General features: G+C 43.6%; 1 protein-coding gene across 2 annotated transcripts in view; it reads right to left on the bottom strand.

The window, feature by feature from the left end:
• Positions 1-1,420: 1,420 nt before the first annotated feature.
• The window catches only part of LOC149453567 (protein EFR3 homolog B), a 374,541-nt gene continuing 356,464 nt past the window's right edge, over positions 1,421-19,497 (bottom strand). For both annotated transcript variants that reach the window (XM_089688184.1, XM_089688185.1), the window contains exons 21-23: positions 13,669-13,775; positions 9,364-9,413; positions 1,421-7,035 (exon numbers count right to left, since the gene is read on the bottom strand). In XM_089688184.1, the coding sequence (XP_089544310.1) occupies positions 6,930-7,035; positions 9,364-9,413; positions 13,669-13,775 (263 nt within the window). In that variant the 3' untranslated portion in view covers positions 1,421-6,929. The remainder of the gene's footprint in view (positions 7,036-9,363; positions 9,414-13,668; positions 13,776-19,497) is intronic.

Consider the following 19,497-nt stretch of genomic DNA (forward strand, 5'->3'; position numbering starts at 1 on the left):
TTACATTGGTGGTCAGTGGGAAGAATGCTCCTTACATTGATGGTCAGTGGGAAGAATGTTCCTTACATTGGTGGTCAGTGGGAAGAATGCTCCTTACATTGGTGATCAGTGGGAAGAATGTTCCTTACATTGGTGGTCAGTGGGAAGAATGTTCCTTACATTGGTGGTCAGTGGGAAGAATGCTCCTTACATTGGTGATCAGTGGGAAGAATGTTCCTTACATTGGTGGTCAGTGGGAAGAATGCTCCTTACATTGATGGTCAGTGGGAAGAATGTTCCTTACATTGGTGGTCAGTGGGAAAAATGCTCCTTACATTGGTGATCAGTGGGAAGAATGTCCCTTACATTGGTGATCAGAGGGAAGAATGTCCCTTACATTGGTGATCAGTGGGAAGAATGTTCCTTACATTGGTGATCAGTAGGAAGAATGCTCCTTACATTGGTGATCAGTGGGAAGAATGTTCCTTACATTGGTGGTAAGTGGGAAGAATGCTCCTTACATTGGTGATCAGTGGGAAGAATGTCCCTTACATTGGTGATCAGAGGGAAGAATGTCCATTACATTGGTGATCAGTGGGAAGAATGTTCCTTACATTGGTGGTCAGTGGGAAGAATGTCCCTTACATTGGTGGTCAGTAGGAAGAATGCTCCTTACATTTGTGGTCAGTGGGAAGAATTTCCTTTACATTGGTGGTCAGTGGGAAGAATGTCTTTTACATTGTTGGTCTGTGGGAAAAATGGTCCTTACAATGGTGGTCATTGAAAAGAATGCCTCTTACATTGGTGGTTATTGGGAAGAATGCCTCTTACATTGGTGGTCGTTGGAAAGAATGCCCCTTAGATTGTTTGCTCAGTGAGAAGAATGCCCTTCTTACACTGGTGGTCAAAATGTTTTCCTTGCAAACAGCAAAAAAATGGCTGTGGACTGGAAAATACGCAGGCACCATCAAATGGGAGGTCAATTAGCTTAGTTTATGGAACTCCTAGAAACCTCCGGAGGGACCCTAAGGTCCAACCAACCCTGATTGAGAATGATTGTTATAAATTGTTTCATGAACTGATGTCAAAAAGTACAAAGGGATGACCAGGAGACTTCTTCACCTCCATTGGAAGGCATTCACCCACCAATCTTAACATGGAATGCTTAGATACTCTCTCACTCTACTGATGTCTCTGGGACAGGTGTAGTGACAGTCAGAATATATCACTAGAAATAAATGTATGACTAAGAGAATCTCCTACTCTACATTTCTATATCATCATCTACGTAACCAATATACCATGTTCCACTTGGCCTAGAACCAAATGCTTTGTCTTTCCACAATATTTTCTCCTAATGCCTTTTATTGGTTGGTAATATTTGTTTACATGATAAAATTCAATGAAGATTATAATATCTAAAAAAGGACACAGGCGGAACTTGTTCAGAAGGTCAACACAAACTTTATTCATAACAACTACAAAAAAAATGTCCATTCATTTCCTACATCCATCATTCTAACCTTCCTTCACAGATAAAATGGCAACAAGACATATAGACTTTGTACATCACTCTGTATATACATATTATGAGAATGACCTGGGACATTTACAGATATCATTAGGCATTAGGTGGGTTATCATTCTATTCCCAATAACGGACACAAAAATTGGTGTTTCACTGAAAACTAGGACATGGTAAAGTGAACCTGTCACAAAAAAACATAAGCAACCAAACTGTGCATGTGATTGAATATTTAATAATCAGAGGTGACTTTTCAAGAGATCAGTAAATCCAGAGGTAGTCAAGCAAGTCTAGATTCTTCTTGGAAATGCTTGACTTGCCCCTCCCTGCTCTGGCTCCAGAGACCTTATATTGGCCCTTTAATGTGCCTAATAAGGTGGCTGGCCAATCTCAACTAGTCAATATTTGCGTAAATATGCAACTGTATATATCTTTATGATCTACAGATCTGTATGACAAGGCTAATTTCTGCTTATGTATAAGCTCGCCATACCTTCAATCTGAGTTGCCCAGATTTGTGGCAGATTCCCTTTTAGGGGACAACCCTACAATAGTGATATTTCATGCTAAATCATCTAGTGCATATGTCTCAAGCCAAATCCAGCCCATCAGGCCATTTGATGTGGGCCTTGAACCCCTCCTCCTCCAGACTTTGCACTCTGCTTCCCAGCGCTACCCCTAGCTTCGTACTGGCAGCAGCACAAGGTAAGGGGGATGCACTGTGAATAAGAGTGTAAGGGACTCCTGATGGTGGGGGGGATCTTGACGTCTGATGTAAGGGGAGGGGGTTGGGGTGCTTTGGACACCTAGTCTTACAGATATAACTGGCCCTTTGAGGGCAACCATAATGCTGATGCAGCCCACAATGAAATTGAGTTTGACACCCCTGATCTAGTGGCTCCTCGCATATCGTGAGGATTGTATTTATGACAGGAACAGTAAGATCCTGATGTCACATAACCCTGTAGCTAGGGGAGTCAATGCTTTTTCTGCCTCTTCATAATATAGACCAGAAACTCCAAAGGTGACAAGCATCCCTTATGTTTTGGTTTAGCAAGTTGTATGGACTGCAGAGCTCAGACAGTTCCAAGAGATAAAAGAGCTCACCTGCAAAAACAAATAACTGACATTTTAGTTGGATTGATCTATGAAAAAAAGACAAAACCAGACTTATTCTTGTACCTTTTTAACGGGACTTCCTGACTAACATCAAGGACTGTCTCTACTCTTCATCAAAGTAATGAAAAATATTAGCTGAACTCCAGAACTTAGCTCCTCTTTCTGTATTTATTAACAAAAAAGACTGCATACTATCATGTCTCCACCCACAAACCAACCTTCCCTGTCATGTTTACCCACAGGGGCTGTGGTAGATGACACCTGGATCCATCTTTGATAAAGGTGCGAGTCTTGGGGGGAGCCATGGATTTAGGTATGTTCTTCTAACATCAAAGACTGATAGGGTGCCTGCTATCCAAAGTTCCTTATCATGCCTTCTAATCTTTCAATGTTAACATCTAAGAAGTTTCAATGATTTACCTGCTCAGACTCCAACCTAGTGTGACCATAAACTCCACTCACTGCGACTACAAATCCCTCCTTCAAACTCCACCACCAGCTGATGCTGATTACATTCAGGGAAAACTGTGGGTCCTTCTTTTTTTGTGGAAGAGTACCAGCAGATTTGTTCCCACCTGTATATCCTGATCTGAGTGGCTGCAAGAAAAATGTTAGGGGGGGGGGGGGGGGGGGTGAGCAGTGGAGAGGGTAATCATTTGCTTCATTGCCTCTTAGTCCATGGAAGAGGCTATGGAAGAGCAGTCAGCTATCTGGGGTACCTGTATCATGACCTGTAACAAACTAACTAGGTGGAGCATTCAGAGGCAGTGTTGGCCTACAGGTTCAGAGACTCCAATGGGGACTTTCACAACCAATATCCCAGGGTTTAGTTAGTGGGGAGGCCAGGTGCAGAGGGGAGGAAAGGGTGGACACATGCAGTAGGCAAGGTTTATCCCAATGGTGTAATACAGATAACCTGTCACTTGTGTAAACCAACACCAAAAGGTGATGGCACATAACGACTTATCGCTTCCTAAAGACTATGAATCCCCAAACCAATAAACTTACAAAAATTGTCTGTCATTCACCCCTATAACACCTACTGATTTACCTATAACGTATTGGAATCTTGTGAGCAAATCCTTGACAACTGTAGCATATCCTGTCAGGCTTATGTACATACACATACATAAGCCTGATAGGAAAATATATTTCTCAACATTTTGGTGCCTTAACCCGGATGTTATGACACCATCAAGTAGCAGCAAATGTGGACCTACATATATTAACATTTTCACCTGACATCTAATACAACCATGTCCTGAGACAGAAATAGCTCCAGTTCATAAGGGGGTGACAGGTACAATTAAACTGTACATTCTATGTGCAATCTCTTTCTGACTTACCATTACCTATGTAACAGAAGGGCCTACCTAAGCAATTCAAAAGCTTTGTATGCAGTCTAGCAGGCCATTTCACTACATCTGATTGTACAAGGTCCTTTAGCACCCAAGGCAAAAAAAGGCTAACGTGCGCCCCTGTTCTGTGAACTACCTCAGCAGCATAGGTTGCAGATCTCCTTTTTTGTGTACTCCCTCCTGCTGAAGCACCTCTTGGCCCTGCCATGTGGCTAGCTTTGGACCTCATTGTATATATCAGGCCCTGAGTGTCAGAATATCAGGATTCTTCATATGCTCTCGTCTTTCTAGAATATGGAGGTGACTTTACCAACACACAATCACACAATGTGGCCAACACAACTAAAACTAGTGCAATAACACAATGGTGAAATCACCCTCACTCACAGCTTGTTGAACACGTGTTTTGTGTCTGAAGATATGTACATACACGGGTTTATCATGTAACATTATCCAGAGAGCAACAGCTTGCAGTATCCCTTGGCTACAAATAAGAAATCATCTTATACAGCTCAGGGTAGGCAGACGTATGAAAGACGATTTCCGATTGGCTAACATTGCACACCATGTTATTAGAGGACTTGTTACTTACACAAACAAGAAACTTTATGTGAAAGAACTACTAGTAACATCAACAAATACATTTGTAAAAGTTTCCCAAATACACACAAAAAATATATGCTTCACATTACCATAATGTGGCTGTGCAACCTATGTGAGCAGCCATTACTGGCAAAATGAGGCTCAAATGTGACATTTGGCAGCATCAGTCTGTGAGCTTTCTGGCTAGAGGGTTATGTGTGTGCTGGAGAACATCGCTTTACCCATTGAACTGATATTTAAAAAATATATCATCCAAAACTTTGACATATTTATGTGTGCTGCAAAAGTTATTTTAAATACTGTATGCTTACTTACAGTTTATGCTTGGGTCATACTCACACCTATGAAGTTGAACTCCTGGCGGAATGTGAACACTATCATTATAGTGGTGCTCCCCCCCTTCATGTTTTGCATGGGTTAAATGCTCACTTTTGCTTAGGGTACCAATGAAAAGCACTTCTGCTTACGTTATCCCTTGCCCCTGCAGACTCCTCCTCTCTGCATGACAGGTTCGCTGAAGCCTTTTATTCCCGCGCTCCACCCAACACTCGCAGTCCAACTTCGTCATCTACAATGCAGGTCCGACAGTCTTGCATGGTAAAAACAGGATGCCAAGGGCTCGCCTACAACCCAAAGTACAAGAGGGAGGAGGAGAGCACCAGCTGCAGGGGGTCCGAGGGATAAGGGAAGTGAAACTTCCTTTTAATGGTACCCTAGACAGAAATTAATGCAGTGTAGGGTAACACCTCTGAAAAAGTAATTTTTTTTCAGCTTTAAACAAATGTTTGAGCATGTAGGATATTTTACTACATTCCTGAGTGTCTTTTACCGTACATGTGTTACAAGGCATGAACACAAAGCTACTGAACACACATGACAAATATATCAACACTTTTGCAAGACAAAAGGCTTGTATTATAGGTAGATTGGGGGCCGTCTATCTGTATAATACACCCGGGGAGGGGGAAGGAGAGCCTGCACTCCAATTTACACAGCTCAAACATTTAGTAACACCAACCGGATATCACAAAGCAACATAACGGGTCCATTTAGGTCATTTTGCGGCGCGTCTGTTTTAAAGGTAAATTGATGCAACGTCAAAGTAGATGCTAACTGGATGACATTTAGCGGTGTATTTACTTAAGGCGAACAGACTGTGCAAGTGCATTAGCTCCAGAGCTCAGTAAATGAGTGGAACCTCTGCTGACTTCCATCATCAAATCATGTGCAAGAAAAAAATACTGTTTTTTTTTTGTTATTTTCCTTGCATTTGATTGCATATACTTTGTAAAGTGAAGCTTCCCCTCATTTACTAAGCTCTGGAGCAACTGCATCGTCTGTTTGCCTTTAGTAAATCAACCCTATTGATTGCTAAAGCATTGTGTATCATAAATGTTAACACTATCTTTACCCATAACCAGGGGCGGACTGACCATTTGGAAACTCGGGCACTGCCTGAGGGCCCGGGGTCAGTAGGGGGCCCAATGAGATGCCCCTGGTACTTTTTTCATAGGCTTTTTTGAGTTTGGGCAAGGACACAGGGGCCCCATGATCCCCTATTGCCCGGGGGCCCCATGAGTTGTCAGTCCGCCCCTGCCTATAACCCTGCTTGTATTCCTAAATCTGGCCATAGATTCAGCAGGGAATGCTAGAGATACGAACCATGTATGGGCAGGCTGAATGTTGACTGATTGCAACCCGTGGTTGCAGGAAATAAAATTGCTCCATTTATGGCCGGCTTAACAATAAACCAACCCTCATGTAAACTCAACCCTTCTTTTGCATCTCACTGGGACCTTCTGCCCTTATGATCACTCTTCCTACCCCAAGAGATACCAGCACCAATATCTCCTACTTCAACTAGCTGGTGTTACTACATGTTTGGACCACAAATGCGCTGCATTCCAAAACCTTGTATTATAAATACATGTGTAAAACACAATGGTTTTTACTCAGGGAAGTGTGAATGGGGGTTTAAATAAGCCCAACACAATGCCGTCCTCTATCACTGACTACTGTAAAGGACCCGCCTAAATCTCATTAGTGACTGACAGGAGAGCTATACATACTATACATTACAGAATTAAAGGAAGTGTCCTTATGTATCTCTTCTGGCTGTACATCCTGCTTACAAGAACAAAGCAGCTTAATGTATGGAGAGGACATCCACAGGGTTTAGTGCAAACAGAGGAACATCTGAGCATATAGCGGTAATCTGGCACCGGGTGCTGCTGGAGAGGAAAGGGAGGATTCCCGTACCAACACTGCAGGTCTCTCACATAGAGAGGAACATGCTAACGATGGGAAGAAAAGGTGGCCGTACTCTGTCAGCTCTCATTGTTCAGTCAGTAGACGCAAAGGTCAGGGAACTTCATCTCGTAGACAGGAATCGAGTGGTTCTGTGTCTGCCCGTATGCTGCCGTGATGGTGCCTGAAGGACTTGGAGGGGGGCTGCAAAATATTAGAATAAATGTGACTATATTATTATTATTATACAGGATATTTATAGCGTTATGTTTGCAAAATAAAGGTAGACAGTACATTTACAATATATTTCAAGACAGGAGAGTTAGGGGGGTTGCCTCTTAGAGCTTACAATCGAAAGGGAGGGAGAAGTTATACAAAAGAAACTGTGTGGTGATGAGTTGTACCAGTAAAATTCAGTTGCTATCTAGAGGTGGGAGAGGCTACCCTTATAAAATAAGTTTCCGGGCTAAGGATAGAAAAAGCAGGAGAAAAATACACAGATTGGGGTAGGGAGTTCCAGAGGATGGAAGATGCTCTGGAGAAATCCTAGGTGCGAGCATCCAGGACTCCAGGAGGTGACAAGAGAGCTAGAAAACAATAGTGCCCCATCATTGGTATCAGTAGGAGGAATAGTTCCTCATCATTGGTATCAGTGGGAGGAATAGTGCCCCATCATTGGTATCAGTGGGAGGAATAGTGCCCCATCATTGGTGTCAGTGGGAAGGAATAGTGTCCCATCATTGGTATCAGTGGGAGGAATAGTGTCCCATCATTGGTGTCAGCGGGAGGAATAGTGTCCCATCATTGGTATCAGTGGGAGGAATAGTGTCCCATCATTGGTATCAGTGGGAGGAATAGTGCCCCATCATTGGTATCAGTGGGAGGAATAGTGCCCCATCATTGGTGTCAGTGGGAAGGAATAGTGTCCCATCATTGGTATCAGTGGGAGGAATAGTGTCCCATCATTGGTGTCAGCGGGAGGAATAGTGTCCCATCATTGGTATCAGTGGGAGGAATAGTGTCCCATCATTGGTATCAGTGGGAGGAATAGTGCCCCATCATTGGTATCAGTGGGAGGAATAGTGCCCCATCATTGGTATCAGTGGGAGGAATAGTGCCCCATCATTGGTATCAGTGGGAGGAATAGTGCCCCATCATTGGTATCAGTGGGAGGAATAGTGCCCCATCATTGGTATCAGTGGGAGGAATAGTGCCCCATCATTGGTATCAGTGGGAGGAATAGGGTCCCATCATTGGTATCAGTGGGAGGAATAGGGTCCCATCATTGGTATCAGTGGGAGGAATAGTGCATCATCATTGGTATTGGTGGGAGGAATAGTGCCCCATCATTGGTATCAGTGGGAGGAATAGTGCCCCATCATTGGTGTCAGTGAGAGGAATAGTGCCCCATCAGCGGGAAGAATAATACCCAATCATTGGTGTCAGTGGAAGGAGTGATGCCCCATCATTGGTATCAATATTTGCCCCACTGTTAGAGTCAGTGGGAGGGAATAATGCCTCATAACTTTGGGAGGAATAGTGTCTCAAAGTTTGGATAAAGGCTAGCAAAAAGCCGCATTTGGCCCTTGGGCCGCAGTTTGGAGACCACTGGTCCAGGAGAACAAAAAAGGAGATTTACCCATCCCAGCCCTCCCCCTCAGCTAGACTGGTCTCTGCAGTGTCTTCGTCCCCATGCTCCAGTGGTCTAAGGTCCTGACGTCATCAAGACCAAAGCTGGGTCTGTAATACATTGGATGTGATGATGTCAAAGGACAGTCCACCACCAAAGCGTGGAGAAGAGCCATCTGCTGGGGGAGCGGAGGATCAGTATAAAGGATTCTCCTCTGCTCTAGACAAAATCGGCAATGCCACTGCAAGGGATAATTTTATATTTTTCCAGAGCTGGGCTTATCGCAAATATACAGCCTCTCGGAGGGTGAGCTTTAATGCTAAGAGGCCGTAGATATGCGGCTCTAGGTAAACATTTTATTGTGCTGACAGCACACTCCCAGCACAGTAATGAATGTGAACCAAAAAGCTCTCAATGCATACTTGTGATTGGGAGCTTTCCAATCATGTGACCGCTGGGACAGCAAATCACAGCAGTCACATGATTGGAATGCCCACCTCTGCCTCCCAGCATTTAGTTTCTCTTAAAGGACTGGGAAGCAACGGCGGGAATTGTTTAAACAAAACCTTTGTTTGATTGCATATTTTAGACAGTAGTGTGGAATTGCAAGGAGTCATGCTGATAGGAGCAAAGAGCAAAGTGACAGAGTTGAGCTGGGGAGGGACAAGACCTGTAAATGTTACTGAACTGCAGTGGAGAAAAAAATCAGGTCTCGCCTCCAGCCCTGCTAGACAGGATTGTGTTGTGTGGCAGAGCTGTGTAAATCTCAGAATTGGATAGACAGAAATACAAATCCTTCAGCAGGTAATACAGCTCTCATAAACCTATTTAATCTGTATATCTTGCTGTTGGGAGTTCAGCTTTAATGGTTTATTTCACAAGCTGTACATGAAGATTATTACCGTATAGTCAGCTCAAAGATTTGGTTTAGTTTACTCTGCAGCAACGAGGCCTAGAAAAATAAGAGAAATGGTATAAGGTGCAGCAAAAGTAAATTAGAAGTAAACAAAAAGCAGCAAAGAAAGAAACAAAATTTCTATGTGATACAAATTCTCCAAAAAAGTGCTGGTGGCATGACCTGTCATTTATTTATTGGAGTGACCACTTACATCCTTTTCCCCTCCTACCTTATCTCCAGTTCTCTTTCCTTTTGGTTCTCAACATTTATTTTATTCTTTAGTTACCCTTAAAATACATGCTTTAATCTAATCTTCCAGGAACCACCAACACCTGACAAGGCCCAACCGCTTTCAAACTTTTTTTGGTACCATTTCAAATCCTTTATATATAAGCTGAACATTTTTATTGGACATTGCAAGAGGAAACATAAAATAAATAGTCAGAAGGGGCAGCAACTGGGGAGACTTACTAAAACTGGAGAGTGCAATATCTGGTTCAGCTCTGCATGGAAACCAGTTGGCTTCCAGGTTTTATTGTCAAAACTTAATTGAACAAGCTGAAGTTAGAAGCTAATTGGCTTCCATGCACCAGATTCTGAGTGCTCCAGTTTTAGTAAATCTCCCCCAAAGTCTACTCCACTGACACCAAAAAAATAAAGGCGACTCCAATAACATATATCAAAGAGGTGCTGGGGCTTCAAAACGTATTCATTCCAGCACAAGAAAAGTCCATAATCACTTACTCTGGTAAGCCCCGTACAGTGAAGTCGTACGATTAAAAATCGGGTGACATGCCGATCTCAGTTGCGATTTACAAGACATCTGACACAGATGTCTATGCAATTCACAACAAACGTAGGGCATGCACTAGAAACTTGGTTGGAGCCGCACCGATATGACTGCTCTAATAGCGGACAATAGGGTGTGACTTGGCATACAATTTGCAAGTCACATGGCATGCAAATCGCATGCCAAGTTGCACCCGATGTGATTGGAGTGTAAGGCTGCTTATGTGGAACATGCCTCCACAGGGGGTACCCAGACAATGACTCAAAACATGTATATACACTAAAAGACCAAGTGTCCAAAAATGCTTCAGTAGCTCGTAAAATTATCACATAAAAAAATCCAATGGGTTTCAGGGGCAAACATGATCTTCCTTCATCAGAGCTCAGTGATATGTGCACATGTTTAAATGAACATGTCTCTACTTGCATATTTCAGTCCTGAAACTTAAAAGGTTAGTTTACCTTCACCCAAAAACTGCCCATGCAGATAAGGGGCATCTGAAGAAAAAAACAAACTGTGCAGCTTTGATTAAAGTTGAAAAACGTCCTCACTATAGGTGTAGGCTACTTACGTACTTCCTGAAGCTTGGCTGGAAAACTCCCAGAGACAACATCATCCTGTCCTGCCTTGTTGCTAGGATGTTGCTAAGACACTCACAGCAATTACTGCTCACCCCCACCATCACGGGAGTAAGCTCTTTCTCTGATTCAAACCCTCTTACATGTGCTCTCTCTTCCCATCAGAGTAGCTCTGAGCTCAGCAATAATGCAATGGAGGAGATAGTGGACCATGCATGCGTGGGAGTTTCAAAGCTCACTCCTGTGATGGTGGGGTTGAGCAAAAACATCTGGGAGTGTCTTAGCCAAGTACTAGCAATAAGACAAGATTTGATGATAGCAACTTTGGGAGTCAGCCAAGCTTCTGGAGATACAGAAATGGCCTACACCTATAGCAAGGGTGTGACAACCCCAACCGGGACAGGAGCTCTTGGAGGGGGCTAGCCTTCTACCCACTGATTATGACCCATGGAGAGAGCAGATCATTACATTGTTGTCCATCATTAGAGAATGAACACTGGGAGCAAGGCTTGGATTAATTCTCTGCATAAATACAATACAATATTCTCTTCTGGACTGGATGGAAAGGTGTAATAGTAAAGTGTTACTAAACCCACAACAGTGAAATCAGTCTGTATATGCAGTAAAGCATGCTTGTTATAATCACTGTGGAACCTAAGGAGTTAATCCTCTGCATTGTGTAAAAAGGATGTTTGATCCTTTCTTCTCTGATCCTCCCCTTCTTCCAATGTCTCTCACATATCTCCTGATAGAACAGAGGCTAGGGACAAGCTGCACATGCTTAGTTTGGTGTGCATTGCTAGAGAGTATTTTTAATCTTGGGAAAGTGCATGTGATCAGCACAGGGCCAATCAGCACTCCCCAGACAGAGGTCAGAGGTCTTGTATCTTGCTACAGGAGAATGAAAACTCCTCCTACAAGTTTTAACCAGTGCTCTGCTGGACACTGACAGAAGTCACATTACTGCTCTAACTGCTGATGAGAAAAGGTATTCTTGTAGCAGTTTATATTTACTAAAATAGTTTCATTCCCATTTTCTGTGTACTGTGGGAGAGCACATATAGTGAATGTATGGTTCTGGGTTTAGTAACACTCTAATCATTTACAGGTTAATGGTCAGAGGAAATGTGGTGGCCCTCATGAGGACTGGGGGACTGAGGTGGTCATCTTCCCTCCCCAGCGGCAGTTCCACAGTCCAGAAGAGGAAGTGGTATCTCTCCCTCCCCAACAGTCAGCCAGAGTGAAGGATGTGGGGTCCCCAGTTGAAGCGCTGGTAACAGGGCAGAGCACCACTGGCCTCTGTCCAGCACCTCCCATGTCTTCACAGATCCAGGGAGTTGGGGCAGTCAGCCCCTCTCCCCAGCAGCATATGGAGCCCTGGAAAAGTAAAGACCTCCTAGCTGAAGTACTGGCAACAGGGCAGAGTGCCACTGGCCTCTGCCTAGCATTGAATGTGTCTTCATGGCTCCAGGGAGCTGGGGAAGTTAGCACCTAGCCCCAGCAGCAGACCAAGCCCTGGAATGGTAAAGACCTCCCAGCTGAAGAGCTGGCAACAGGGCAGAGCACCACTGTCTCTGTCCAGCACCTACAGTGTGTTCACGTCTCCAGGGAGTTGGGTCTCTCTCCAGTGGCCGACTGAGCCCTGGAATATTAAATACTTATCAGCTGAAGCGCTGGTAGCCGGACAGCGGGTCTACAACCTCTGCCCCTCACCTACCAATGACAGCTCTTCCCTGCAGACAAGAATGGCGATTGTGTGGACCGAATATGTGGGTTCACTCTGCCCGACTAATGCATGTCCAGACCAGGTGGAGGTCTGGGACCTGGTTAGCCGACTTTTGAGGGGGGAGATATGTGACAGACCCATATTTTGGCTTTTGGATGGGACCAGGAGCTAGCCTTCTACCCACTAATTATGGCCCATGAAGAGAGCAGATCATTCTTTAATGATGGACAACAATGTGATTAATGCTGAGAGCGAGGCTTGGACTAATTCTCTGCATAAAGACAATAAATCTTCCCTTCTGGAGTGGATAGAAAGATGTAATATTAATCTTGTAAAGGTTAATGGTCAGAGGAAATATGGTGACCCTCATGCGGACTGGGTTGGAGAAGCATCCCTATTTGGAACAGAAATGCTTATTAACAATCTCCCTCAAGTAATCTATGAAGATAAATTAATGACACTTTTTCAGACTGTTGGAATATTGTATGAGTTTTGTCTCATGATGGACAGATTGCACCGGTGGTGGCCAGACACCTGAAAGGCAGCATGTGTATTCCTATGTAGGCACTGGATTGTCTGAGTGGGCTCCCTGATTAATCAGCTCAAAACAACCTGATGCTGAGGATTCTTGCTGTATTCTGTTTATTAAGATGGGATGTGTTTACTGTGTCCTCGTCCCACTGTTAATTGAGTTAATTGAGTCACCTATTGTTTCTGTCAGATAGTCCCTAGAGGTGCCTAAATGATGGGATTAGCCTTGTGTCAACGTCACTTCATTATCTAATCAGTGTATGATGTTTATCCCAATGTATAATATTTGTTTTATTGTTCATGCAGGTACTGCCCCTATTTCTGAAATATATATAAAAACCTCCTGTTCTGTTCAATAAAGAGTTCCAGTTTGCATCTAAGCTAGTGCTGTCTAATGTTGGGTGCAATGCCCAGCTAAAATGCCTTGGTCATGTGTCCCAGCGGCGAGGAAACAGTTCTGTAATGGATTCATCCAATCGGGGTGAGAGGTGGTCCGTCACAAAAGGCATTATCCAACTCTAGTCAAAGCTGCACAGTTTAATTTTATCTACAGGGGTCCATTAACTGCATAGGAGGTTTTGGTAAGGTGAATTAACCCTTTAAGTTTTCTCTGGACCGCAGGGATCATCCTTACGCCTTTCTGCTTTTTGTAAAGATTAAAGGTGTGTGTTTTCTGAGTCTTACCCTGGCTCCACAATGAGCAGCGATTTCCTCAAATGGAGCCTTCTGGAACTTCTCAACCACTTGCCGCCTCCGCTCACGCTCTTGCTCTTCCACAGCCACACTGTCAACTACAAGCAGTAAAACACAGTGAGCAGAGTTTGTAAAGAGGACAGATGAAAAAAAATGAAAAATGTCAAAGCAGGTTTTATTTTTGGTACCTCACTCAGCGGTCACTTTATTATGCATACCAAGCAGCAAATGATGTAGCTGCGACTCAATACATAAAGCATGCAAACAATGGCAAATGCGCTTAGGTGCTCTTTGACTGAATGTTAGAATTGAAAGGACATGTTAATTAGAGCAAATCTGAACCTAAAACGATCATCTCTCCTATTGGAAATATATAGAAGAGAGGTATGTGCTTAATCAGTAACCTGAAAATCAACCTTTTATCTTGACGTCCTCCTGGAAAACAGCATTGCACTTCCAGTGCCTACACCTGTTTTGTAACCTCAAAGCTGTAAATTTTCATTGTGAGATCTGACTGCTAGTCTTGCCAGGTTTGGAGTGAGATTTGGTGATGTCACTGCTGTGCTTATCACTGTTCTCCTTACTGGAGGGGAAACTGTACCTGAGGACCTACAGTGTAAGAATTTCCATTCTTCTGCTTTGTTCATTATGTATATCTGTCCTTCCTCTACCTCTCCTTCTGCTTTTTGATCCTCACTCATGAGTAATCACATCACCAGTGATCAGGGGGCAGCAATGACACGAGGAAGCAAAAACTTGCTCCTCTACCAAGATGACCGCCTCTGTGCAGAACAAGGCATGGCAAGTCAGTAATGCGGAAAAAACATCAGATGCAGAGAAACTATGTGCAATACTGATAACTAGCCCTTTGTCCTCTGCCTGCCTATTTCGGGAATAAAGTAAAATTGGTGACATGGAAAGATGAAAGCTCTGGGATAAAGAAGTATTGGTGAGAAGGGAAGATGAAGGGTCTGGCATGAGTTAAGGTAGGTGACAGGGTCCGATGAAGGCTCTGGGAAATGGAAGATTGGTGACTGGGGAAGAAGAAGGCTCTGGGAAAAGAAATATTGGTGACAGGGAAGATAAAGGCTCTGGGAATAAGTAATGGTGACATGGGAGGATGAAGAGTCTGTCATGAGTTCACATTGGTTACAGGGTCAGAGGAAGGCTCTGGGAAGAGGTAGATTGGTGACAGGAGAAGATGAAAGCTCTGGGATGGGGTAAGATTAGTCAGATGAAGGCTCGTGGAAAAGGTAATATTGGTGACACGGTCATCTGGTTAGATGGAGGCTCTGGGATGAGGTAAGATTAGTGAGATCTCTAAGATGAGGTAGACTGGTGACAGGGTTAGATGAGGGCCCTGGAAAGAGGTAAATTGGTGACAAGGGAAGATGAAGGCTCTGGGAAAAGGTAAATTGGTGACAGGGTTAGATGAAGGCTCTGAGAAGAAGTAAATTGGTGGTGGGGTTAGAGAACAGTTCTGGAAAGAGGTAGATTGGTGACAGGCAAAGATGAAAGCCCTGGGATAGGGTAAGATTGGTGAAAGAGGTGAAGGCTCTGGGATGAAGTATATTGATGACAGGGTTAGATGAAGGATCTGGGATGAGATAAGAATGATGACATGGGAAAAGAAAGGCTCTCATATGAGGTAGATTGGTGGTAGGGGACAATGAAGGTCCTGGCATGAGGTAGATTGGTGGCAGGGGTCAATGAAGGTCCTGGGATGAGGTAGACTGGTGACATGGTAAAAATGAAGGGTAAGATTGGAAGATTCACAGCATGAATGTATGATGACAAACCAGCTGGAGTTGCTAGATCACTATCAAGTCTGTGTGAGGCTACACTTCCTATGCCTTGTTGAATCCATGCCATAAAGAATTCAGGTACTAGTCAGACATACCAATAAAAGCAACCACAGAGTATTTCACAGCTCTTTGCAACATTGAAAAAAATGAAAATAAACAAAGATGAATGTTATAAGATTAAGACGCTGGAATGCAAGATGGGAGAAAAAAATCGTTCATCTAATGTAAACTAGAAAAGTTTTTGCTATGTTTAGAGGGCAACTTTGGATTTCTGCATTGTGGGTGAAGTGGAGCAAGCTTTTATCACTGCTGGGTATTTATTGCAGTATGAAACCTATGCAGGAAGGTCTTATCCCTCTAGTAGAAAACCGTAAAAGGCCAAGTTTAGGTTTTGGCTAAGCTATTGTTGTTACTGCCTTTGAGCCTCCATATAATTCTAGACAGAATCCACTAGCAGATATGGAACAAAGAAACACTGCATCAAGTGCCTTCTAGTGGATTCTTCACAACAATGCAGTATATGGAGGACCCGCGCCCTGCCATATTATGTATTCTCAGTTAGGTCTAACCGCTACAATTGCAGCAGCAATCTCCTACTGTGTTTTCTTTCTATTTTCTATTATCCTAAACATTTTTGTTTATCTGCAACTGCAAAGTCCTACCATACAGCACTTTGATCATGCTCTCTATGCCCCTTGACAGTAGTTGGCAGTGGTAAATGAGCTTTTAGGATCAGGTGATCTTTTCTTTGCAGTCCTATTAGCCCCCAGCATCTCAAATGTGATGTTGCCTGTAACAGCCTGACCACACAGAGCATCCTGGGCAAGATCCTTTAGCACTCAGGGAGTAAAGGCCAGAGTGCCCCCTCCCTATCCCCCCTAATTGCATGGGTTGCAGGCCCTGTCCTTTTGGCACCCTCCTACCACTGAAGTGCCCAAGGTGATTAACATTTCTGCCTACTCTTTGGCCTGACCATGTTCGGGACATGCTTCCATGGGCATGTTTACCTGTGAAATTGCCTACTCTCAACAATGCGCACACAGGCACCTTAAATTGCTACAATAATGTCTTGGATTAAGGACTTCACGTGAGAATACTCTGCATTCTATGAGTTAAGGGATTAAAGAACAAAGGCAGCAAGTGCAAGAAATTAGTAAATTGTCAATGATAAGCAGCGAAAAAGTTATCTGCATTTATCAGCAGCCAGAATCCAGAAAACACCCTACAGTACCACTGGGAATATACAGTATTTTTTTCAGCCAAAGCAAATTTGCTCTCTCTGCTTCCAGTATTGCCAGTCACATGAAGAGGTCACAGAGTTCCTCTGTTGAAACAGGGCTTCTCAGATTGCAGAAATAAATGTCTGGGGTGGAATAGTGCATTACAGTAATGCATGCAAAAAATAATGAGATTTGTTCTGCACTGTACAAAGCAACCACATTCTGGGTATCATTATATGATATTGCTCCCTGCAAGGAGACGATCGTTGTTCATGGTTGCATGATCTACTTTATAAGCGGGATATTTTAATTCCTTGCTTAATATCCCGAATTTGAAAAAAAAAAAAAAGATAGAAATAAGCAGTAGAACTGTATTACCTTCATTTTCTTTTTTTTTTATAATCAATCTTTATTAACATTTTCAGATTATACAAAAGTATCACCAAATATGTTCACAGTGACCAGGTAAACAAACAAAAACAAGAAACTAGAGGACATACAGCAGCAGATATAAACCATAAATGTTGATTGTAAGCCCTACACAAGCTGGGTACCATTGTTACCCAGGAACACAATTCCTCTAAAAAAAAAAGAAAGAAAAAAAAATGGGGGGGGGGATTAGGGAAATAAGGCAGAGTAAGAAAAATCCCCTGCTCTAGGAACAAACAACACCCAGGTGGGTAAAACAACAAAATCAAGGAAATAGTTGCGTCCAGTAGATGGGGAGTGATGCTCTTTTTATGCAACTTCACAGAAGATGAGGTCACGTGAAAGAGGAGGCAAAGGGAGGTCTCTCTGTGTGGCTTAAGGTCAGTTTCTGGATCCAAGGAGTGATTGCATCCCAAAAGGCATTAATTTTGGGGCAGATCCACCAAAGGTGAAGAAATGTACCATGTTGATCGCAGCCTCTCCAACAGCGAACACTGGCAGTGGGAAATATCTGCGCCAAACGGGATGGGATTTTATACCATCGAGTGAGAAATTTATAAGAAGACTCCTGGATACGGGTACTGATGGAGGAAGTACGCGTCAATTTAATAATCCTATGTATCTGAAGTAGGGTAAGTTCCAAGGCCAGTTCCTTTTCCCATTCCCTTATGTAATACGGAACCGACGTAGAATGCATACTCAACACTAGTTTATACATTTGGGATAATAAAGGTCTAGAGTTTGGGTTTCTAGTGCACATAGATTCGTATGTCGTAAGGGTATGTCTAGGTCGCGGCTTAGGGTCCAACCCGGTTAAGAAGTTAGTCAGTTGACGGTGCCTCCAATCTGCAAGTGGAAAAGTCCCATACGTAATACATGGATAGGTAGGGGGTACCCTGAGGGGCAAATCTGGCACAGGAAAAATCTCCATCCACTCCCCAGGAGCGAAAGAATCCAAGATCCTTTCCTGGTGGGAACCAAGGATAACCCCCCAGTGGAGCTAATGGGGATGTCCCAGGATCATATAATCCGGACCCATTCATTCTATCCCACACTGCCAATGTGGTTCGAGTCAGGGGTGACGTCCAGTCAGAGAGTCCTCTGGAAGCAGTTGGGATCCAAGGGATACCCGCTAGATTCCTCCCCGCAATTGATTTCTCTAATGAAACTCACAGTTTAGTCGGGACATCATGCTGTCAGTTTAGAATGCGCACCAGAGCCATGTCCGGGAGCCCTACTCAACCATCCTTCTTATGTCTACGTAAGATGTCGTGTGCCAACCTAGGGTGCTTATCATGACAGATAAAAGTAAAAAATGCCCTACAGAGCCGTTTAAAGAAGGCCTGGGGCAAGGTAATAGGTATAGTATATAAAAAGTATATAATCCTTGCTAGGATCGTCATTTTTAAGTCACTCACCCTGCCAAACCAGGTTAAGGAGTGGATCCACCATTGCTGTAAGTCCTTTAATATGCCAGTCAGCAATGTGACGTAGTTAAGGTCATATAAAAGTTTAGGGTCGGGAGAATCCCCAAGTACGATAAAGAGTCCCTCCGCCACATGAAGGGGAAAGACTGTTGCAGCGATTCAGACAATGGGGGGTGGAACATGGATGGGAAGCACAACAGATTTATTATAATTTATTTTAAAGTTGGAATAGATACCAAACTGTTGAAGTTCTGTCATAAGTACCGGGACTGAGATATGGGCCTATAGTTGGCACAATATTAAGGGTCCTTGCCTTGCTTTTGCAATATGGTGATATGGGCCAGGAGAGCCTCTGGAGGCAATGGGTTGTTAGTGGCGAGTTAAAATAACTACAGATTGGGCTGGCAAAGATAGAGAAGAATTTCTTATAATCTTGATTAGTGAAGCCATCCAGTCCCGAGCTTTTGCCCAAGGAAAGGGCAGCAAAGCCTTTCCCAATCCCTCAGCAGTCATCTGGAGTTCTAGTTCCTCAATAATATGAGGGGAAAGCAGGGAAAGCGGAGTCCTGTATGTAGGCCTGCACAGTAGTAGTCTAAGTCATGTCATCCACAGTAGGGGAGTTGGTAGGGAGGTTGTAAAGAGAGGCATAAAACTGTTGAAACAGTCCATCGATAGCATGAGTGTCCTCCACTTGTCCATTCTGTGTTGTCAAGCCATGAACATGACGTATAGCCTTCTGTTTTTTTAATTGTCTAGCAAGGAGGCAGCCACATTTGTTCCCACGTTCATAAAAGCGATGGGCATAGAATCTACGTTTGTCCCTGGCTCTACGGTCTAAGCAGTGAGAGAGTGTGGTGTGCAAGGTTTCTAGCGCCTGAGCATCTGAAGGGTCAAAGCATGTCTTATGTTTAAGTGCTAGGGCATGAATTTTATCTAACA

Source organism: Staurois parvus, unplaced genomic scaffold (genome assembly GCF_062004578.1).
Source record: "Staurois parvus isolate SC_StPar_1 unplaced genomic scaffold, SC_StPar_1.0 ptg000448l, whole genome shotgun sequence".
Classification (NCBI taxonomy): domain Eukaryota; kingdom Metazoa; phylum Chordata; class Amphibia; order Anura; family Ranidae; genus Staurois; species Staurois parvus.